Genomic DNA, 24,133 nt, shown 5'->3' on the forward strand with positions numbered 1-24,133 from the left:
TACCGTCCTCAAAACCTTGGCGACATGCCAGCAACCAGCAACCAGAGAAGCATCTGCAGCAACGACATTGATCTGGTACATTTTGTCGCGAAACTAGTAGACAACTGCCTCTTCATTTGCCAGTCTTTTCACCCTTTGAAGAGAAACGGGTCGGCTGTGTTTGCAGCATGCGCAATCCCAGTTACAGCTCAAGCTCCAGGGACACAAACCAAAAGTGCTCGCCAGGAACACGGAATAGCGCGACAAAGACCAGCATTTTGTGTATGTCGTAAAACAGCATCACATGCTCTCGACCTTCTTATTGCTTCGTGTCTAGTTCAGCTTTTAACTCAACCTTTATTCACGCACATGCATCGGTGTCAGTCTTACATCAAAGCGTACATGCATGTTTCAGTTACAAGTGCAGAGAGCATTCAGCTCGTGCTATCCCTTAAACCTAACAAAAACATGTGAAACGACTGTCTTGTACAAAGTTGCTGCAGCCCAAACCGAGACAGATCACGCTGTATGGAGGGGTGTATATTTCTATTCAGTTGCAGGAAGCTCCAGCTCCATTACAACGTTGGCAGAGAAGAAGGTTAGATGCTAGGAAAACCCCGTTTTGATATATTTCAGGGTAGGTTTAGTCTTTTCCTGCTCAGCTCTCTAAAGCTATCTTTGGAAAATATCTCTCTCGGACTGCTTGGATAATTTCACGATGTCGCCGGCTCAGTCGGATCAAGAGTATCGCCTTTCTTTTGCGAATAATGCTTGCTCCTTAGCATTTTCACCGAACCCCCCAATACCTTTCGGTTAATCGCATATGTTCCGTAACTTTTTCCCCAGCACCCTACAAATAACTGTGGATAGTAGGCGTTGCCGAAAAGCGCAGCCGAAGGCCGGCGACTGCGGTTTCAGGAGTATATACCAGGGAATATAGGAAGCAAGCGATCTGTATTACAGGGACAGGTCAACAGTCAACTGAACCGATAAGATGTGGCGTACAGGGCGCATTCCGTCCAACCCTTGCATAATAGAACAGAGGGAAAGGCCTTCTACAAACTAACAGTGACCCACTAGTCTCACTAGTAGGGCACTTTTTATGGACTGACTGTCATGGCATCTTGTTTGTAAGTCCACTTGCACGGTGGATCTCAATGCTGTACGGCTAGGGCCCATCTATTTTGAACCTACTAATAACATGCAACGCCAACTTTCGTCTCCCTGGTTTATTCACGCTCAGTTTTTAAAGGGCACGTCATTGGTAGATGCTACAGGACGACAAGGATCTGCGCACAGCTCGGGCGGCCAGGTCCAAGTCGCACGTGACTGAATAAGGCATGTGACAATAAATACACACACCCGCTCACACGCTCGCAAACTGCGTGGGTCCGGCGCGTCCCGTTCAGCGCAGTGGCGGACAGCTTACCAAACTCTACTACAGAAACTGTCCGCTGGATGGCGCTGTCAACGGGGCCAAACGAGGCGCGGCACATCACGACACCACACCAACAACCGCACGAGCAGACCGCGGCTAGTGTCTTAAACACCGCCAGCTGACCGAGCCGCGCCCCCCACCGCCTCCCCCTTCGCCGGAGCCGGCGAGCACCGCTCACAGAGCTGCTGCACCCACGCGCCAGCCGCTGCCACACACTGAGATCAGATGCACTGACGCAAGGGGCGGCCGCCCGGGCGGTCAGCTGGTGCACGCCTCCAGGGGCCGACAGGCGCCCGGCAGGCGCGGCTCGGTGCGCCCGTCCGGACGCAGCCGACGCTCCCACTCCAGCAGCTGACCCATGAAGTTCAGGTTGGGGCTGATGATCGGCCGGCGCGCCTTGACGTGCTGGTACGCCTCCAGCATGCTCATCGGCAGGCGCTTCATGATGTAGGCGATGGCGATGGTGGGCGAACGGGAGACGCCGGCAACGCAGTGCACCAGCACGCGCGCGCCCAGGCGGCGGGCGCAGTCTGTAACGGCGGCGGCGGCGGTCAGTGACGGCCCCTCCGCCGGTTCTGAGCTCGCGCCTGGTGAGGCGCCGGCCTCGGCGGCTCCAAATCAGGGACGTGACGTGGCAAAACGAGAGACGTGACGTCCACAGCTGGTGCGCAGACGTACCCCACAGGTCTCTATCGCGGCTGCGCGGGAAGCACAGAGACAGTCACATGTCAATTATTCGCGTTTCCCCAACCCTTTGCTCATAGGACATCAAAGGTCCGAATCAATCACAGTCGTGGCTTGTCCGAACATGGCAACCTTCAACATTTAATCGATACGGGGGACACCTGTCATCGTTCCCCAGTTCGGAAAAATATTAACTGCAATGGAACCAACTCAACATTACGCAATGGAAAGTGAGCGTACATCACCCGCGGCAGAAAACGTGGTAAAGCTGCTTCTCCCACGAATCATATTTTTATTAGCGAAGTGCTACCACTCCAATGTAGGCACATTTATTCAGCGACGCACGGCAGCTTGTGTGGCAGGTACACAGTGATCGATGCTGCAGTGCGGTGATGTCATCAAAAGGTCAACAACGCACCGCCACGAAGACTCATCTCAGGGAAAACGGTGGGTTGGGTTGCAACGGCGAAATCCCCCCCCCCCCCCCCGGGGACAGCTGCACACCACTTTGTTGAAAGTTTAACCCTCCACACACGGTCTGGGGGTCACTGCATGAGACTGGCTCGACCGTGGCTACCGGCCTCCACCTCCAGAGCAGCAGACCGCCACTGCCCCGAGGTGTTCCTCGGTGCCGCCCGCCGCCCGGTGGAGTCGCCCGCCCCCGGCCATCACAGCCCTCCAAACACTGGGCGCTTTCAGGCTCTGGCTTTGAACGCCTTCAGCACGGCGTGTTAGATCACGATGTATACAGTGAGGGCGCCGCCGGCTTGGTTCCGCGAACAGTGAATGGACACCGGCAGCAGCGATAAACCGATGACGAGTGCTGAACACTTGTGACTTGGTAGGTCCGCGTTACCGGACTAACTGGCCAATGACGGAGCAAAGTCAAAGCCGTTAAAACGTCGAGGAAGCGAGAAGAAAGTGGTGCATGGGCACGTCACCACGTAAACAAGAACCATGCCGTGTCTGAGCCAACGGCACTCCCTGTACCAGACGACAGCTAAACCGCAAGCAAAATCAGCTCCGTGCTGTCCCCTGCCAGGACAACGACGCTGAGGCACGCCTTGTAGCCGCAGAAGTGGTCCGGCGAGCCGTGAGGCGCTGCAGCCGACCGATACTGCAGCTGATCCGGGATCACCGCTGCTGCGAGGCAGCCGGACCGCGGGCACGCCGCGCGCCCCGCTGGGGTTTGGGCGTCGCGTTTTTGGCAGTGGATCAGACTGGCGGTGGCCCGTCTTATGTCTGTCGATCCGCCTGCCTCTGTCTCCCTGTCGGCTCCGGCTCGTCTGTCTCTGTGTCGGCCCTTTTGTCTCGGTTGGCCCACTTGTCTCTTTATCGGCCGTCCGTCACCATCAGCCCGCTTGTCTCCCTGTCGGCCCGTCTGTCTCTGTGTCGGCCCTTTTGTCTCGGTTGGCCCGCTTGTCTCTTTATCGGCCGTCCGTCACCATCAGCCCGCTTGTCTCCCTGTCGGCCCGTCTGCCTCTGTGTCGGCCCTTTTGTCTCGGTTGGCCCGCTCGTCTCTCTGTCAGCCCATCTGTCATCCTGTCGTCCCGCCGTCTCTCTGCCGGCCTGTCTGCCGCGCTGGTCTGCTTGTCATGCCGTCTGTGCACCTGTCACTGTCGTGTCGCCTGTCCAGCTGTACAGGGCCGGTGCGGTGTCATTGGGTCACCGTCACATGGCGACTGAGACCGTCAGCTTAGCAGGCCGCCGCTCCCCGCATCGGCTGACGTCATGTGACGTTGGCAACGTCATATCGGCCCCGCCTGACCCCAGACAAGCCACGGGGCGGTGATCCGTTCCACTGTCATTGCTCGAATGGCTCTGGGAACCGCACTCGACCCGGTCTTGAGGACGCCGCGAACAATGCTGTTTCCAGCTTTATTCCACCGAAAACAAAGTACACGACCTACTTCACGGGGGCCACGACGTCATGATTTTGACGATGTGTTCAACCATCGCAGCATGACTCGACATGAGCCTGAAACAAACTTGCAATATCTGGGATCGTGAAAAGTCGGGACCAGGGTCAACGTAACGGGATCTGCTACGTCGGACAAACCGGTGCTGACGCTGGTGTCCACATTAGTGGAAGCCTCCATGATGTTGGATGGGGGAATCTAAAATGGCATCGTGTTCATGCAGTTTGTGTGCTTTGTAGAGAGAATTGTGAGTTACCTCTGATTTACACTGTACGAAATTATTTCGTAGAAGTTCCGCCTCTAGCTACCCCGGAGATCGAGGATGACCGCATTTCTTACAATACGCGCCTCGGCAGCAAAGCACACCGCTGGCGCCGGACTGTGCTCCCCCCCCCCCCCCCCCCTCCTCCCAGCAGCATGCGCTGGACTCGCCACTGCGCCGGTAGTGAGTCAGCGGCAGCCATGACGTCACGCGGCGCCCGGCCAATGCGGACGCGGCCTCGGTGAAAGGCCGCCCGGTGGCCGCGCAGTGACGTCAGGTGCGGGGAATCCGCCGCCGCCGCGCCGCGGTCGTCAAACCACTGTGCAGGACACCAGCCAGCCGCGGCGTCCGGTGCGACGGCCTCGGAGGCAGGCGAAGGGTCTTGCTGGTCCGAGCGAGCCCTTGGTGAACCCGGCCAAGCGGCCGCTCAGTCCGGCCGTCGAACTACCAGCCCTTGGGCCAGTTTATCAGTACTCCGATCAGTTGACCGGTCCTTGAGTCAGTCCACAATCAGTTCCCTTAAGTCCGTCCATCGCGCCTTCAGTTAGCCTATCCTGAGGTCCATTATCCCTTTCAGACTGTCAATCAGGCTAAAAATCCGTCCGTCCAGCCAGTATCTCAGGCAGCAGATTTTACCAAGTCATGCGATGCCATGACGTGGACGCCCGGCGCCGGCCTGAACACAAGAGAAGAACGCTTGGAACTGTTGTGGCAGCGCCGCCGGAGCGGGCGTCCGGCCATGGAAAAACTTCGATTTTCAAATTTCGATAATTTCGATGAGGGTTGGTGTGATTGGTGCTGTGCTTGTCGCGTCGCATTTTCCGTCCCGGAGTCTGGCTTTTGGCCGTTTGCCAATTGACCTTCACAGAAGGATCACGTAAGCGCTGGGTCTGGGACGAGAACCCACGTTCTTGCCAAGCGGCGGCCAGACGTGTGGTGCCGCACCAACCGAGCTACGGGATGAAGTGCAGAAAAGTGACTTAAAATCCTAATGTGCCCAATGGGTACCAGCCTCATCTTGAAGAAGATTTTCATCCTGCTCTGTCGGCGTTTCAGTCCGACAGCTCGTCGTCTGCCGACCTGTCTCACCTGCCCCACCGTCTGCCCGCCCTGCATGCCCGTTTGCCCCACCTTCCGGACCTCCAATCACTCTGCCAGCCACCCCACCTGCCTTTAGTCCGTCCGTCAGTCCACCAAGCCGTCCGTGCCCACGCCAACAGCATGGGGCTCCAACCTGTCACAAACCTGCCACCCCACTACCCCACCTGCCTGCCATCAGTCCGGCAGTCTTCCAAGCCGTCAGCGCCCTGTCCCTCCAGCGCCTGTCTATCGCCGCGATCACCGGCATTACTCACTGCGACTGAGCGCCATGCGCATTTGCGATTAATCACAGCAAAGCTCAACAGCGGCCCGGCCACCCCTCGAAAAGTGAATCATAATCGGCCGCCGGCTCGGCCCCATTAGCCCCCAGTCCGGCGCGCCTGGGGCGCCCGCTGGCCCCAGTCGCAACCCGCTCAGCCGCGAGCGCCGCTTACGCTCCAGCGGCTCTTTTATGCCGGCAGATCGCCGAGGGGATTACGACTGAGTCATCGACAGGAACGGATCGTGACAGCGCGGTGGGGAGGAGGAGCGGGGGGGGGGGGGGAGCGTGCGGCCGGAGAGGGCTCGGCAGCTGGCGGCGGCAGGCGGCAGCTGCCGTAGGGCCGGCCGCTGCTCTGGGGAGGTCGGACCGACTGTGGGGCATCACGCCGGCTGGAGGGTCGTGGCGGAGGTAGGTCAGCTTCGGGCGGGCCCAGGGACGCGTTCCCGTGGGCCAAGTAGATGGCCATTTAGACCAGCACTGTCTTCTCTGTTTAAAAGGAGCCCATGGGTGTGTTGTAACACCGGCTGCAGGCCGCTTCTGCAGGAAGGCCTTTGTTTTTACGATATTGCAAAATGGCTAGCTACGCCAGCTCCCATTCATACAATGTCAGTGCTGCTGAGTCTCGCGTCACGACGAACTCTTCCTTTCATCACACTTCTGGACAAAAAGACCGACTTAGTCTGGACGTCGGCTGATTCGCTTTGTAAAGCTGCGTTTGCGTCAGAACGGTTGCAGCATGTTGGTTCGTGAAAGAGCGATAAGGTGATGCGTCAGTTCGGGTAATCTGAACTGACACAAGGGTCGCGGTCAGTGTCCATGACCCATCCGCATCGACCGTTGTGCCCGGCGAGGAGTCAGTCACGTGAGCCGCCGTAGACTCAGGTCAGTCAGCATGTACACCCGTTGCCTTCTCACACCCGACGTCCTTCGCGAAGGGGTTTCGGACCATATCAGTGAGACGGATTTCCGCCTGAACAAAGGGCCGTCCTTTAACTGTTTCCCCATCGCATGAGTCTTGCACTCCATCCGGTCGGATCCGGGCACTTCACCTTTCGCACTCCAGCTCGGACCACCCCCGTGACATGGCCATCGTACCTTCCACGTGACCCGCGGCACCGGCGCACCTGCGCAGCACGCGTGCGACGGCGGCCCCGGCCCCACGCGGCTTATCTCGGCTCCGAGCGGCGGCCGACCCGGCCGCGGCGCCGCCGTCCGCGGCCGCGCGCCGCCGCGCTGAGTCAGCCGGCAGTCTCCGACCCGCGGCGCCGAACACGCACGGCGGCCCCGGCTGGGCCGTTAGCCGCCGGCCGCCTGGCTGGCTGGCGCGGCCCTCCCACGGCTGGTCGCCGATCGGCTCGGCCGCCGCCGCCGCCGTCCCGTCACGGATGACGCCTCTCGCGAGGCGGCGCCGCCGAAGCGACGCGCCGACGACCACGGAAGGCGAGGCGAGCGGCAGCCAGCGGCCAGCGGCTGGGCGTCAGGCAGCGTTTGACGTGCTGGGCTGAGCTCGGAGGCCGCCGTTAATCCTCTGGCCCGAACGCCGTCCGGCACGATGGCGCCTGTGACACCGAGATGCTCCCCGCACCGGTGCCGCCGCACCTCCGCCGCCGACGGTCCGAGCTCCGCGCTCGCCTCGCCCCGCCACCTGAGCGCATGAGTCAGGCGGCGCTGCTGCCGGGCCGCCGCGAACTGTCGGCCCTGACTCACGCCCGCCGCCCGGCGACGGTGCCGACGGCGGTCGGCGCCGCCGGCTCCCGTACACCTGCGAGCCTCGCGCCGTCGGGCCGCCACACGCGCTCCAGTTTCGGCCGTGTCGTCACCCGCTCGCTCAGTATGACGCCGTGTCGTTTGAGTGCGGCTTACACGCGGGCCCAGCGCTGCTGCAGCGTAAGTTTCTGTCCATTTGTGGCAACTCGGCCAGGCGGCGGTGGTTATTGACACCAGAACAAGGTGATCTCTCGGTGACCCCTGTCTCGGGGGATAAAGGGGGCGCCGCCGTCGATAGCCCGGGCCTCTCGGCGCTGGCTTGACGATGGTATGGGAGCGGCGGCGGCAAACTCACCACCTAACTCACACTCACCGATAAACTCGACGGCCTCGTCGAAGTACTGGCTGATGTTCTGCTGACCCGAGTCGGCCGCCGGCAGTGTCTTATAGCTGATGCCCTGCTCCTGGTGGTAGCCGGGCACGTGGGCCGTCACGTTCAGCACGCGCGTGATGCCGCAGCTCTGTCGGGCAGGGAGAGACGCAGCTGCAAGGACCGGCCCAGTACCGCGACACGGGCGGCGTGGTGGTGTGTGAAGCGCTTCGCAGAGTTGAACACATGACGTGCGGCAGCGAAGTACACCGCGGCTCGGACGACCTTGAGGCCATGAGAAAGAAGGGCTCGGTTTGAGCACCATGTTAATTTACAGCTTTGCATACCAAGTGAACTACAAATCGCAAGAAACCGATGAACGCTAAATGGTATCACGGAATCGATTCGGCGGTACGTGAGCGCGTCACCTATCGAGCAACATGATTTGAACCGGCTGAAGCACGCAGTCTATGTTTCCGGAAAATGGACAAAACTGTTACCGTGGGCCACTTTCAGGCTTTCAGGAACTCTCTGAAATTTCTGGACTTTTCCAAGCATTTTTTGTAACGCACGGAAGCGTGTGTGCACTGTAATGCCATGCCACAAACTTATCATTCCAACTGGATTCAAATAATCCACCTGAATTGTTATGTTTCGACCTTGTTTTGTGGTTAGGCACATAAACTATTCACGACTCGCAGTGACCAGACCTACATCAGAATCACCCAACGTTGCTACATCAGCCCCACTTCGGCCCACGGGCCGGCCCCGGCAACGCGTCCTCACCTTCAGCCCGACCAGGTCCTTGGCGTCCTGTTGGCTGCCGACGTAGAGGAAGGGCAGGATCTCGGTGACGGGCGCCCGCTGGATCTGGTCGGCCCGCTCGCGGAGCTGGGCGGCCGCGTCCGGGCCGTCCGTCGCCGCGGGGCTCAGCTCCGAGCCGCACAGTTCGGCGAACTCACGCCCGAACGCCTCCATCCCACCTGGCCGGCAGACAGCGCAATGGCGTCACGACGGCGAGCGGACAGCGCTGTGTCGGCTGCAATGCACCTCTGTGTGAGGCCGGTGATGCCGCTGTGCAACAGCACACTTGTGTTCTGCGGAAAGCTGGTGCGTGAAGTAGCACGGCATGCGCGGTGCGCACATTGTCATGCGTGGTATGCTACGTTGTGGTGCAGAAAGGGCAACAATGCTTTGTATGACGTGCAATGACGCTGCAAAGTATACGTAAAGCCACCGTGCACGATGCAAAGGATTGGCCACCCTCGACATGAACATAAGATCATCAGGAAATACCACGCTGGGCAAATGAGACGATAGCACGCAAAAGGCTTGCATAATGTTCGGGAACTTCTGGGACGACCGAAACGTCAACAATGTGATGACAGGTGGCGTATCTGATCAGTCGAGCCCTCGACATGATTGAGGGTCCCAAAGTAACCATAGAGTTCGGCGAATGACTGGGGAACTCCTTTGACGTCTGAGGATGTTGACATGCCAAGCATTTCCTCAGGCCGCCAATGCTCTTTTTTCGTTGGTGAAAACCACGCGGCGTGCGTCGCCCCTAGCCTAGTCATTTAACACCAGCGGCAACCGCATTGCCATGTCACGTGGCCAGTGATCATATTAAAGCCAAAGAGCTATCACGCATCCAGGAATCTGACCCAATATCACTGCGTCTGAAGTGGGTACAGGCCAACAGTCGATCTGACCAAGTCCCCGCGAATCTGACAATGTCCTCGCGGACCTGACCAAGTCCCCGCGGACCTGACCAAGTCCCCGCGGACCTGACCAAGTCCCCGCGGACCTGACCGAGTCCCTGCGGACCTATGCCCCCGCGGGCCTGACCAAGTCCCAGCGGACCTGACCAAGTCCCCGCGGACCTGACCAAGTCCCAGCGGACCTGACTATGTCCCCGCGGGCCTGACCAAGTCCCAGCGGACCTGACCAAGTCCCCGCGGATCTAACCAAGTCCCAGCGGACCTGACCACGTCCCTGTGGACCTGACCAAGTGCTCGACCAGTACCATCACCAAATCGCAATGGGTCATCCCTTGCAGATTCACTAATGGATATTAACCTTATGATATATTTTGGAGTTTCCAGGCACCTCCACTGCAGTGGTTACTCCTTCCCTAACTCAGACGTGGCTCTAGTTCTTCGGCACCAAGGCGCAAGCAATAGCGGCGGCAAACTTCCAGCAAGTACCAGACTGGACCAAACACAGAGTGACATAAAAAGTATTTGACTTAAACCGTCGTACAAAGCCGTCGCTGGATCCCTTCACAGGATCTCTTCCCGCCAGCGGATCCCGGATCTCGGATCCAATATGCGTTCCGTCTCAACTCTCGGACAGCGCTCTCCGTCACGCGAAAACAAAGCCAGCCTGCCGACGCCTCCATCCGCCCCAACCGTCCGACCGGTGCATCTCGGCCCCCAGGCCGCGGTCGGGCCGCCCCGCCTCCGGCGCGTCACGAGCCGGCCGGGCGGCCCGGGACGCGGGCGCCGTGGCCCGGGTCCGCCACCCGCCCCCTGGCACAAGTGCGGCCCGCGAAAGGTCGGTCCGCGCTGACGGTGAGTCACGCCCGGGCCGGAGGCGCCGCGTCGGCAGCGACGACGGCAGCGACGGCGGCCCGGCGGGTGGGAGGCCGGGGCGCTCACCGAGCGACGATGGAGGACTCTTGGTGAAGGTTTGCGAAGGTTTGACGGGCATTCCAAACTGCCGGAGCTGATGAAGTTTTCAGTGTGACGCGAAGTTTTGGTGAATGTTTTGGTGTGCCAAAACGCACCTCAATCTTTGCAGAAACCGAATAAAGCGCTCGCTCAAGACCAGGTGAGATTAGGACGGAGAGTTTAAAAAAGCTCAGAAAACCCAAAAAATATCGTGAGGACCGAGGAATATCGCATCTACCTCCAGCGCGCGGTCCTGCGGTCCGTGGCGTCGCGGTCCGCGGGGTCCAGCCTGCGTTGAACCAACCCGCTGCTCGCCGGAGCGGCCGCGGTGGGCTCGCCTGTTGACCGAGTTCAGCCTAGCCGCCCGCGGGTGGCGTGGCCCTACTCCAAACAACTGTGCAGCGCCGCGCCGCGCCACGGCCGGGCGCGCCTGGTGCCGAGCTCCGAGCCTGCCCGCCGGCTAGACTGCTGCATACGGTCACCTGGGATGACCGCGGCGACCCCGGTGCGTGCGTGAGGTGCGCGGCTCCGGTGGACGAGGTTGAGGGGTGACGAGGTCGCAAGCGTCTTTCTTGAAAGACCGGAAGAGCGATAGAGGATGATGGGCAAGCATGAGGAAAAGTACAAAGAAACGAGTACTCGGGTGATGGGAAAGACCGGCGCTTATCACAGTCGCCGGCGCCTAGCTGGACACTCCCGGTTCGCGGCATCCGTCGAAGATTCCCGATGACAGCGTCAATGGAGGCGTATCGCCGCTGGCGAGCGCAGCGTCCTCGGCACCCTAGCCGGGTAACACGACACCAAACTGCCGATCAGTGCGCCGATAACCCGGGCCTGGATCCCCCCCCCCCCCCCCCCTGTGACTCATAGCCCGCCCCTGGGCTCGCCGCCGTCGGAGCTAATGAAAAGCAAGCAGGGGGACGCCGGCCGACGCCCCCGCGCAAAGCACTATTGAAGCGTAATCAGATAACACCGCAAACCGAATTAATTGAGACGGAGGGGTTGTGCTGCCCCTTAACTGTGGGGAGACGGGGTGCCACATGTAAATCAAGACCTACAAAACGGCCCCTCCTCCTTCTCCGCCTCTGTCAACGAGATATGCTGGGAAAGCCAGAACCACAGAGAGAAATCGCACGGAAAGAACAGGTCGAGCCAACCGAAAGATTATGATGTCCTCCAGTGTCCGGGAGCATGGCATCTTATTACGGGCACATTGTGTGCTTTTTATGACGAGTTCTGTCTCGAATTACTAAAAGAACCTCATGCCCACTGCATCCCAACATTCCTCATTAGCATCAAAACATGAATCATATCCTGCCGCTCATCGTGATCAAGGAAAACCGAATATCAAAGTGCATTGGCATATGACCACACCTGTGCTGTCTGTATGTCCGAGAAGAAAACATGCTTAGACTGATTAATTAAAATGTCAGCACCAAGGAATTTGGCTGCTGTCATCCAGATGCATCACGTTCATTACAGCTGATTTAATGCGCTTAACAGTCCTGACACAGTGCCTTTCTTTGAGCTGCATTCTAGCTATCGGAAAAAGCAAAAAGTCCAAGTCTAAGTCCAAGTCTTAAAAGGAATTACGCCTGTCTAAAAAATTACGCAACACGATCCATATTCACATCGAGTAAGCGAGCAAAGAGTGAGGACAAATACAGCCGTCCCGGCAAGACAAAATCCGAGTCCACATTGTTTGCTTGCTTATTTGATTGCTTCTTCCCATGGAACTCGTGGACTTCTCACGAGCGCGAAAACGTTCTGTACTGAGGGCTGGCCCATCAAACCTACTGGGGATTATGCAGTGCTTAGGGTATGGCAGAACTCACCAAACTGGCTCATTCATACGCATCACCTTACAAAATAACTGTGTTCTACATTTGGGATGTTAATGCATATCAGCACACAAAAGCGTCATTTTGTTTAGGCGCCAGCTGCCGCGGGGGTCTGCCATGGGTGCATATCCGCAAGGTGAGTTGGATGGGGGCGGGGGGGGGGGGTTGAGCAGTGGAAAATAACACAACCCACCACCAAAATACACCAACACACAGTTTTCCCGGATATGGCCCAGTTTGTTATCAAAGCTGCGTGGATGGATCCCAAGCTGCGTAGAAAAGGACTGTAATGCCTCTTGCTCTTGTATGCGTAAGCAAAGACGAAATGTAACACCTCTTGCTCTTACATGTAAAAGGTGGTGAACAAAATGACTAGTGCTACGAGTCCTCTCACATCCTGAGCGCTGCACACTCCCAGTCCTCACACATCCTGAGCACTGCACACTCCCAGTCCTCACACATCCTGAGCGCTGCACACTCCCAGTCCTCACACATCCTGAGCGCTGTACACTCCCGCAGTGATTCCGTCAACTGCTGCTCGATGCAGTACGTATTGAGCTGATAAAGAGACATGAGAAGAAACACTGTAATTGAAACGGCAAACTTATGAAACCATTGGCAACGCAAAATTCATGTTATGTGGAAGCTTGCCTGTAATTCATGCCGTCAATGTCTGCTGTTCATAAACTTACTTCCAGCCGTAAAATGTCAGCTCCGGGAACAACACAAATGATGCTTATGCAGTTTACTGTGTCGGGCCCACCTTAAGCATGACAAACACTTTGTTGAAAGCACGTCATTTCCTGGCGGCTGTTCGCTGAAGACGGAGAAAGGCCGATGCTATTTTCTCCCAGTGTTTTCCGCACATCGGGCAGCACCTGGCCGCCGGACCACGTTTCTCCCGGCCCGCCGCCGGTAACGGTGCAACAGGCGGCGCACCGGCCGGCGTCAGCACAGCCAGCCGGGCCGGGCGGCTCGCGTCCGGACACAACCAGCCGGCATGTGTGTCACCCACTGCCGGCCTCAGCACAGCCGGCCGGGCCGGGCGGCTAGCGGCCGGACACAACCAGTCGGCATGTGTGCCACCCACTGCCGGCGGCGAGCGGGCCGGTCGCTGTCGCGCCGGCGACCGCCGCCGCCAGCCCGAGTCCGCAGGGTCGGTCACGTGACGACCTGTCACGCCCCCTTGCCCCGGTGTGCAGTCAGGACCGGGCACGGGAAGCACCGGAAATCGGCGGCCGCTACCGATGGCGGACCGGAAGAGCGCTTCCGGGCGCCGCCGCGCCACCATCGCGATCGACAGCGCAGGCAACAGTGACAAGCTATCGGCAGCGCGACACGCCGTGCGTTAAAACTACTTCCGGTTTATGACTTCCGGTTTGCACGTCAGCTGGCACGCGCACGCACGTGCGGGTTTTACAGCGAGGGTGAACGACCCTACAGCCGTGTGCTTCACAGCTTGCGTTCGATAGCTGTTGGGCTGGGTTCAGCATCAGCAATGGGGAGGTAATTATGGCTACAGGCGTTGCTACGATGGGAGGCAGTAGGGACCCCGCTCCCACATACGGAATGGATGCAAATGGAGCTCACTAATTCTGGGGACTTCAAAAGACGGAAAACGTAGCTAGGCTAGTGGACAGGCTTAGGTTGTAGGCCCCGCGTGCTTTTAGCCCCAGTCCAAACTTAAGTCCCCCCGGTCTAAAAGCATGGCGATGCCACAGGCTACGGCATGGATGTCCCTAATCTGAGACGCTTACGGGCTGCGGTGCACCAAATGACGCAGCTGATCTAGCGCCGGAAGTGACAGCTGGCAAAGCAAAGCAGACAGTCACGGCAGCTGAAACCAGCGACGTTTCGTTGGAAGAGCAATCGAGCTGTGAAGCCGAATGACTGTCGAAGAAGTGGTCGCCAAACTTTGCAAACCTTTGGTTGGTCGTCAGTGTCATGTGTTGGAGGAGTGGCCGGCAAACATTAATTCAGTGAGTCATCATAATGATCAAACATGATAATAACACATGAGATCGGCATTAAACGCTAAATCCTTGGTTGGAGCAATGACTGAAAAACTAGTAACACACCAAAACTAACCCAATATCCATGCTCTGCTAATGTAACTAGATGGTGGCGATCCCGGTCAACCGTTGCCACCGTTTTTACGACAATTTCTTTATAAGAGCTGGCGTTGCTGTTGTGTTTGGCATATAGACACGACCAAGGCTACGGTGCTGCATCCTCTGGGTGAAGACTAGGCCCCGTAATTTGACCGCTCTTACTGAACGGGACGTTCTCCGAGGTCGATGACGTCATCTCTGTGGTTCGCGGTGCACTCTGCAGCTCCGGATGTACATTGTCAGGCGATGTCATCATCTGCGGCCCGGACGCCACCACCGATCATCCGTGAATCGTGACACCGTGTCCGGCTCGTGACGCCTTCTGCCGGGTCTCTCCCGTGGGGGTTCGCCTCCTGTGCGGGGCGTGGCGCCGACTCAGTCGCGGTGTCCTCTGGCTGGGAACATACCGACGGCAAACGGCGTGTTCCCACGTAAAAGGTGTTGTTATGTCCCTTAAGAGGCAGCTGGCATAGTGGGGTCAAAGCGTTGGTCGAACAGTGCGAGGCATGTAAACGTATTGTCTTCAGGGCTGGGGAAGGGAAGAATATGGGTCTGAGTGGCCCAAGTTTGCCACGTGTGGGGCTGATCCAGTCAGCACCAGTGGCAAACACGCTGTCTTTGTCAGCCATTTATACAATTAAAGAAGGCGACGGCTGCGCCCCGCCATGCCACGCCACGATGGGCCCAGTGCCCTGACTTTTCGAACAGCTTTTTTTAATTCCAGCGGTAGTATTTTGTGCGAAGTAACGTATGAACGTCACAAATGTTCACTTGGACACTTGAACTTCTTGTTCACTTGCTCTTCACAGATTATTAAAGACTGCCCACGACCTTTTTCCATGGACTTCCCATCCGTGGACCACGCGGCTTCATTGCACATGGGTTATACGCTCCGACGCAGTAATGTTTTTTAATATGAGAACACATTGCATGGCAACTGGTCAGGAGCTACACGTGGAACCACAAAAGGGCATCGAGGGAGGGTATATCAGACGTTTCCAAAAAAAATATATATTTTCACGGGCACATACAAAAAGTTTTAACCAAGTCACGGACCTCAAGCACAACTTAAAACGTCGAATGTAGTCAGTTTAACGTACCCTTGCACGATAATGTCACTGATTTCTGGCACAATGAAGGTCGCCTATTGTCATCATAAGAACTTTAAACTCGGCAGAGCACTACGACTACGTCAGATCCCCTGACCGCGTCAGATTCCCTGACCGCGACGATCGCCGGACCGCCTCAGATCCCCTGACTGCGTCAGATCCCCTGACTGTGTCAGATCCCCTGACTGCGTCAGATCCCCGACCGCGTCAGATGCCCTGACTGTGTCAGATCCCCGACCGCGTCAGATGCCTGGACCGCGTCAGATCCCCTGACCGCATCAGATTCTGCCCGCGTTAGATTCCCGGACGCTGTCCAGGCCCTGACCTTTACATCAAGCGCGTCTCCCGGCCTTCGGCCCCTCTAGCGTTTCACGCGCCAGATGGATAGTGCACTATGAGGTTATCACTTAGTCAACGTGTGTTCTCAGCGAATCATCGCCTGTCTTAGGGCTCCATGACCATCTAAGGGATCTTGCAATCGCCATGGGTTCCTTAATATCTTGGAAGCCGGACTATCTTCCACAATCTCTTGGAAATCAGGTGCTATCAGAGTTCACTGATTCATGAGCCCGTCCTGGTTGCGCCCGTGTCCAGTACTGAGAAGCAGAGGTCACGCACTGTCACGCTTTCCAAGAGTTTCACGAATGCTATTTCCCACCCGCGGCCCAGCTGGAAATAGACGCGACAGGTAACCAGACCCCGTGCCAAAACAGCCGGATGAGTCCACCTTGCGACACGCCCTGTGGTCGAGCGCGGCGCGGAGCTCAGCAGGTCAGCTCGTCCCATCGGCCGCGCCGCCACCCCGCCCCACCGGCCGCGACACCGCCGGTGGGCGCGCTGTTAACATTGCGCAAGCCTCCATTGAGCGCCGTCCCAACGGGCCGTCCGAGCCGTGTTGATAAGGCGGCGCCGGGGGCTGAGGCGCGCCGCATCGGGGCCACGCGGCCAACAATGGCCCTGGCCGGAAGCCGGGGCCGCCGCCGGACGGCACGGCGCGCGCGGCCGGCTGCCCGGCCGACGTCACGGCCGGACCGCTCGGCGCCGCCGTGCCGCAGGCGGCGCGCTCTCGAGAACGGCTGCCGCCAGCTGGTTCCCGGGTCTCTCCCCTCTTTCCGGCTCTGTTCGATCTATCGTCAGCACGAATGTCGGCTAGAATGCGTGACGTCATGCGTGCTGACGGAGCGTTCAATGTGTGGGCTGACGGGAATTTTTTTTACTTTACCTTCTGTTCTTCCTTCAACTTTAAACTACGTCAGACCACACATTGACTCTGGCTTACCGCCGAACATGACACGCTACCTATAAATTGGCATTTGGAAGGGTGGATCCAGCTCCTCTATTATATCTATTATCATCCTCTATATCCCGTCTATACTTGTACTAACCAACTCCATGTTCGAGACGCGTGGCGTCTCGTTCCTGTTCTCCATCTTTAACGATTACTCCCACGCTTTTAAGTTACTGGAGAACGCAACCACACACCACGACCATATCAATGTCACTCACCTTTTCATGATTTATCTTGGCAGTCATATTCCCTTCTTATCTATCCCACGCTGCATTCCCCCAAAATCATGTATATTCTATGTGCCCCCGCCCCACCTGACATACTCGCCAACGCAATAGCTACCAAATCAAACTCTCGCTTCTTTGTCGGAGTGATTTTTCATTTGGCAGCACTTTCTCTCCATGCTGATGGCCTGACAAAAAAAAATCCTGGCATCATCGTCAGTCGACGTGTAACGTCACAGACGTGACTGTTGTGGCCACGTGACGTGGCGGACGGAAAATACTGAGCCGTAATTGGGGCTGACACACATGCTGATGACAGATCGAAGCATATTATCCTCATATTTCCTCATTTCAAAGGCATAATTTCGTATGGTACTATTCGGTATCTGCTATATACGTGGTCACGTGGCTTGACGTAGGGAAAATACTGAGCCGTGATTGGCGCTGACAAACATACTGACGACAGGTCGAAACATTATCCTTTTATTTCCCCATTTCAAAGGCATAATTTGGTATGGTAGTATTCGGTAGCTGCTATACACACGGTCACAGGATGTATCTCAATCTAGAGCGCACAGGTACAGGCATCCCGATATTCATCGCGCAATCTGTTTCTCCTCTCCCTCTCAACATACATCCCTGCCCTCTCTCCAGTGCACCTGCCGTTTATCACGGTCTGATACAGTTCCGGCCAAGAAAGCGCGCCGGCGTGCCGTTACACGGCGCAGCGGCGCCGCGCCGCCTCCGCCGCACTTGTCGCTCTGTCTGGGTCGGAGCCACCCCCAGCTGCCCCACCGCCTCCGCCGCGCTCAGTCGCTCCAGTCTGGGTCGGCGCCGCCCCCAGCTGCCCCACCGCCTCCGCCGCGCTCACTCGCCCCAGACTGGGCCGGAGGCTTCCCCAGCTGCTCAGCTTCAGCCAGATTTGATGCTTGTTTGTGTTTTTGTACTCCGTGACACACTGTGCTCCAAGGGTATGACGTCAAATATCTAATTGTGTATGGTAGTTCGAACTTTGTTAGCGCATGACGTCTTGTGGACACTGCAGAGTACATAATTTTGCACTTGACCTAGCAACAATCCTCAGTCACCGAATTTATTGGGTACACAATCACCAACAAACACCAGCGTGTCCGGTAACGCTTAGTGACGAGCATCCGAGGGTGCGCGGCCGAAGTGGGCTGAGGCAGTGTCGTCACACCCAGCCCTCGTCACAGCTACTCAGTCGTCACCAACTCAGCCGATGGGTCGCTGCATTATCAAGATCGACCCTTTCGTGGGGAGACGCCATCAGAGTCCAGCCCCCCCCCCCCCCCCCCCAAAGCGCAACCCGGAGGTCAACAATAGCCAACACGGCTCACAGCGCCCTCTGCAAGCCGAGAGAGCTCCGCCCTCCGCCTGGAGGCTGTGCGTTACAAGTGCTAGCTGACGAGCTTCCAGGATAGCCCGCTGCTTTCAACGCAGTGAGTTTTATCAGAATCTACATGCCAATGACATTTCCATGGCGTCACCAACCAGCGCCAGTTTGCAGAATCGAACACATCAGTGAAAGCCGACTGCCAGCTGTTACGTCACGGGGAGGGACGTCGCTCTGCATACGCCCACCATGAACGGTCATGACAGAGGACTTGAGCCTGCAGGTTTTGTACTCGAATGTGTATTCACCATGTCCAGCACTGATTGGAAGAATCCTCACGGCTGGAGGGTTCCGAGAATGCGCCGCAAGTCATGTTTCGAGAAGCGTCAGCATTAGCTGCACGACTTCCTCGAATTTAACGGTGCTCAGGCTATGCCACATGACGTTAGAGACTGCGTTTAGGTGTAGGCGTGGAGGGAGGCTCAATCCGAAGTTATCAGGGCGGAAATGAAGGACTCGGCAGTGACGTCACTGCGCCATTGCCGCAGACGAACAAAAACAAACTCGGACACACACTGAGCGTCCATTGTCGGCGAAGGATGCTCGATGATTGCAACCTGGTGAAGATTGAAGCGGACGGCTTATTTATTTCAGGGAAGTCCGATGTACACACGTTTGACTACAAATCCATCTCTCTTTGTCTAAGCTAGGTGGCGTAGATTTTGCTCGTAGAATGGCATGGCAGATTTCAACGGTGTGGGTCATTACGGCGCAATTCTGAAATGGCAAGTTAGCGTCGAACACTAATATGAGCACTAAATCGAACACGTCACTAATACTTTCACGATGGTTTTTAAGATGGGGTCATACGATTTCGATTGCAGGGGGTTTATTTCACTAGTCGCATATCGTACCATGGAAGTTGTGTGAAATGTCTCTTTTATGTACTGATGATGTCGGCGTGCCTCTGGTGTACAATGTTTGGAAAGCGGTGACGTTCCTTGCGTTGTGGTGTCCCATACTTTACGTTGAAAAAAATAGATGAACTCCGTTGATATTCTATATCAACACAGCGAAAATGACAACCGCACCATACCACGCCCCCAACAAATGGCCAAGGTCATAAACGCTGAATTCGCTGTGGTGTACAACCATCAACGCATGTACAAAACGTAGCGTATCTAATAAACATTGTTGGGTTTTCGCGTGAATCTTAATCGGTTGATAGTAATATCTATCCTTGACAATACCTCTGGTTAGCAAATACAAAGCCACAAATGCATATCACAAAGAAAACCCTGTGAAGCCCCCACGATTCCGGTGCTGAAAATGTTTCCATTTTGAGTTCAATGCAAGCACCGCAGCTGGCACTCCATGCCTTGAGGCGCCCTAAAACTGCCTCGATCGCCTTCCTCGGGATCAAGAACAGTCGTTGTTGATCTTGCGGCTGGCTGCTATCATCACTGACGGCGACCTTTTGCATAACGCTGACAGCGGCGCGAATGTGTCAACATTTACTAGGTAACTTCACATATTCTTCCTGTACACTGCTTGTTGTCAAGGTGTAGCTGTTTTGTGAACGTCAAATGAGCACCACACCTTGGCGAACTGTCATTGGTGCTACGGCGCGGAAGTGATCGTCAATAGGCACCTGGATAACTTGCAGATGCATCGCTATGATCGGACTGCGACCTACATTTTTGAGATGGTCACTTAGAAAATTGACAGAAGTTTCACTCGAGCTGACACGTTCAACGTTTGGGTGAAAACGTAGCCCTTCGGACACTGGCCTGCATGACCTCCCATCGGCTAAAGATGTTTCAAGCGGACTTTGAACAACACTTGCTTCGCCTTCTTTGGAAACTACATTTCTGTAGGCGGTGAATGGGGAATACCCATTAATTATAATTTGAAACACGGTATTCCATATTTACCGAGAATATTTTTTTATTGCTCTACGACCACCAAGCTGTGAGCTACTTGAACGCTACAAACAATTTGAAGTTTTGAGACGATGCTCACGGACGCGACTGAATTTACGCAGACTCTTCCCACCAAAAGATACGCAAATGATCAACCTTTCAAGCTCTCACATCCAACACCCGATGCAAAGTGCTATGCTGAGGGCTGCTCGCGATACAAAAGGCTGAGCCTTAAGGTCTCGATGACTCCTGTTGAGCATAAGGTTACAGTTTCCAGCATCACAAGCGTAGTGAGTTCAGCTCCCACATGCCGGAGAAGCAGACGGAGCGGCCGAGTAGCGTTCCGATGACCCGTGCTGCGCATGCGGTTAGAAAATGATTTGCTGCAGAACATCAGTGTTCAAAGCAATGGCAGAGCGCGTGTGAAGCAGACAATGCTGTCGTCTATAGTCATAATCTGATGTGGGGTATTACGGGTATCAGTATAAGGTTTTATTTATTATGGGTTTTATCATTAAACGGTGCAAGACAATGCGAGCCTAAGGATACTAAAGTCGCCTCACATCTCCGGTTTTCTTCCGAGGTTGAAGACACACACATTGTCTGGGACGTGCTTTGAAGCGGTTTTTGGAACGCGTGTTACTGATCTTATACTCATTGGGTCATCAATATTTTTCGCTTTGCGTTCTATGTCTTGCCCAGCCCTTGGCATGGTGAGTACCGTATGTCGAGCGTTGCGATGTGAGAGCATTAAAGATTGAACATCTCGGTACCTTTTATTGGCTGAGTCTGCACAAATTCCGGCCATTTTTGTTTCTTTACGGACCTTAGTTTTGCATTTGTTATTGTTTAACCTTGTTCCCCGTGACCATAGATATGGTCTCGGACCGTTGATTTTCTTGTAATGAACACTGATGATTATTTGGCAGCATCTTCAAACGAGAACCTCCTAATATACGGATTTAGTGAAGATCGGTTATTTTCAACTGAAAAACTGACAACGCCGAAGCTAGTGGTATATTTTAAGTTAATATCTAAGGTTACATTCAACATTTCATGCGAGTCTAGCTGTATGTCGTTCCTAGATGTGGGCACAATGACGAGTTCCCAGGAAGTGCCTGATTTAATCTCAAACCACAATGACGTCATTTGGAGCTTTTGAATGCAACAAACCTGTCTCTCCAAATGCAGAGCCGCGCAAGACATGCAAGGGAACTAATGCGAAACAGGACTTTTAAGGATTTGGATCCAACAAGCTCAGCGGTTTCCAGTGTTTTGAAATGAGAAAAGTGTTCGGCTTAGCAGAACAAAGCTTTAACAAGTTGAAAGACACCTTACGACATACTAAACCACGGTGTAAAACGCGGTATGACAGATGTAGTCGCAGCTTTCATTGAAATTGGATTAGTTCTAACGTTTCGTCATTGCACGCCTTAATCCAGGCAGCAGCACATCAGCTTGTTTAGCCGCTCCACCCGTGGGATCAAAAAAGGCCCAAGTACCGAACACGCGTTGTCTATCATCCGGCACTTAAAGGTTTCATTAAGGCTTTGACATTCATTGTTTGACGCAATACCTTAGGCCGCAATATCTTGACAGCACCTAAATGGCTGGGACAACCCAAAGACACTCTGCTCACTTTCAGCTGTGCCGATGGCCACCGGGTACGGTGCATCGCAAAATGGCCGAGCACGTAGCGGTACTCTTGCGGGCATTGGCTTATGTCATATTTGAACGGTCAATGTGCACTTCACACGTGGGTTTTCACCACTCGAATCAGCACCAGAATGACAGGAGCTGCTTGGGGCAGGGCTACTAGTTATCAGGCAGGTAAAGGTCCCAAGAGCGTTGAGGCCGCCGTGCCAACAAACCGTCTATGCTCTCGTTCATGACCTGTAAAAGCAAAGCCTTACTTCTGACGCAGATTTGAACGTGCCGTTGGAAGCTGATAACACCGGCAACTCCTGATACCAGGATAGGAGCGACATCGCGCCTCACTCCGTGGAGCCTAAGATATCAGGATGGGAGCGACATCGCTCCTCACTCCGCGGAGCCCCAGATGTAAGGATGGGAGCGGCATCGCCCCTCCCTCCGTGGAGACCGCAGCCTCGCTCCACGGGCGTGTCGCCGCTCTCTTTCACGCCCGTCATTCAGACACGGCCGCCGAGCGGTGACGTCACGTCCCCTCCCCTCCCCCGGGGCCGGGGTCACCGGAGCCGGCGCGACGCTGCCCAGAACGTGACGCCACGCTTCCAGGAGCCGCCGCGCACCTCCCCCGCCCCTCCCCGGGCGCGGCAGCCCGGGACGCCGCGTTTATTTTCACCGCTGATGTCACGCTGCGGCTCCACGGCGTACTCCCGCCGAGGGGGAGGGGCGGCCGCCGGCGCGGTCCACGCCGCTCCAGCTCACCTTTGAGCAGCACCGGCTCCCGGTTGTCCTCCAGCAGTGCGCCCAGCACCATGAAGAGCGGGTGGCTGGGCGGCAGCAGCGCCAGATCGGCCGTCGACTCGTCGCAGACGATAAACTCGCGGATAGTGCGCCGCCTCAGTAGGTCCTTGCCCTCCTTGTTGGCGGCCAGCTCGGCCAGCGACGCCTTGCCCAGCTGCAGGCGGCGCCGGTTGAAGCGGTCCATGCAGTTGAGGTTGATGGCGCCTTGGATGTGCGACGTGTTGAACGCCATAAACGGACGCACGTCGAGCAGCGCGAACGTGCTGTTGCAGCCGGAGGCCAGTCGCTTGGAGAGTTCGTCGCCGCTGCACTGTCGTGTCCGACTCAGCACCATCGCCTTCTTCATCTCGGCGGCTTCGGCGCTTGGCGAAGCCGGGAGCGAGACGACCGGAGGCCGCGGCGCCGCCGGCGGCTCTGCCGTCACCGTCGCCGTCCCGCTCGGCGCACTGAAGCTGCGGTAGAAGCTGAGTCGGAGGCCCTCGCGCTTGGCATCGCCATTGATCATGACAGTCGGGCAGCGCGCGCTCCCACCTCGCGACCCCGCACCCACCCGCTGACTGGCGGCGTCCGCTGACGCCGCGCCGGCCAGCGGCGGTGCCAGGCGGACGCCAGCGAGGGCAGTCAGCTGACGACGCAGAAGTCAGCTGGTGATTCACTGGGGCCTGGGAGGCGATACGCGTCTGGGTGGTGGTGAAAGGCCTGCCATCTATCGGTCACAAACTAATCAGGAGACATGCCATTTAGCCAGTGCCTATTCGCCAGTGTCTTTGAACACATTTCCGGAAGGCATTAGACTCGGCTCGACCCATTGCATTGGGAGTCACGCAGAAAACCTCCGCCAATATTGGTCTCGGCAGAAAATTCGTCACTGTTCTATCGGATGTCATGCATGCAAGGATATCAGATAAGAATACCAGAGAACGGTGGCCCTCCACTCGAGGCAAAGGACCATGCGCTCTTTCCCGGAACCATTCTGGACTCCATGGTGTGGGTCCTGCGAGGATGCAAAATGACGACTCCATAAAAAGTTTGAGCAAGGTTTCCGAGCGAGAAAGCATTGAGACCAGAAACACCAGAAGCGCCAGGGAGATCAGGGCCAGGAACGAATCGGTTGGCCCCGGAGGTAGGTACTAGAACGGCAAGTGGTTTAAAAAACAAGTGTCCCCAGAAGTATCAGTGGCATCCACACTTCAAAGACATCAATATTGCAAATCCCAAAGCACTGGGGTGCTCCGGGAAACACTGTGGAACCTAATAAAGCGTTCAAACTTCTATGGTACACCGTAGCCGTTTACAACAACAGGGGTCTCAAACATATCAGGACGCCCAAAAATGCTTGCAGTCAAAGAAGCAGCACGGCTGTCTGGCAGGAAAAGGTTGGATTATATTCCAGGAAATCCGTCTGACTACATTGTGCCTTGCCAGCTAATTGCCGCACGCTC

The 24,133-nt window shown here is 56.3% G+C and overlaps 1 protein-coding gene across 1 annotated transcript; it reads right to left on the reverse strand.

Moving 5' to 3' along the window:
• Positions 1–1,193: 1,193 nt before the first annotated feature.
• Positions 1,194–23,231, reverse strand: LOC119093958 (dual specificity protein phosphatase 10). The gene is made up of 4 exons (XM_037216983.1): positions 22,653–23,231; positions 8,509–8,705; positions 7,726–7,873; positions 1,194–1,947 (listed from the first exon to the last, which is right to left on the reverse strand). Exons 1-4 carry the CDS (start codon positions 23,194–23,196, stop codon positions 1,676–1,678), a joined length of 1,161 nt encoding a protein of 386 aa, XP_037072878.1. The 5' UTR covers positions 23,197–23,231; the 3' UTR covers positions 1,194–1,675.
• Between the last annotated feature and the right edge of the window lie 902 nt (positions 23,232–24,133).

This window comes from Pollicipes pollicipes, unplaced genomic scaffold, assembly GCF_011947565.3.
Source record: "Pollicipes pollicipes isolate AB1234 unplaced genomic scaffold, Ppol_2.1 Scaffold_4002;HRSCAF=4701_pilon_pilon_pilon, whole genome shotgun sequence".
Classification (NCBI taxonomy): Eukaryota; Metazoa; Arthropoda; class Thecostraca; order Pollicipedomorpha; family Pollicipedidae; genus Pollicipes; species Pollicipes pollicipes.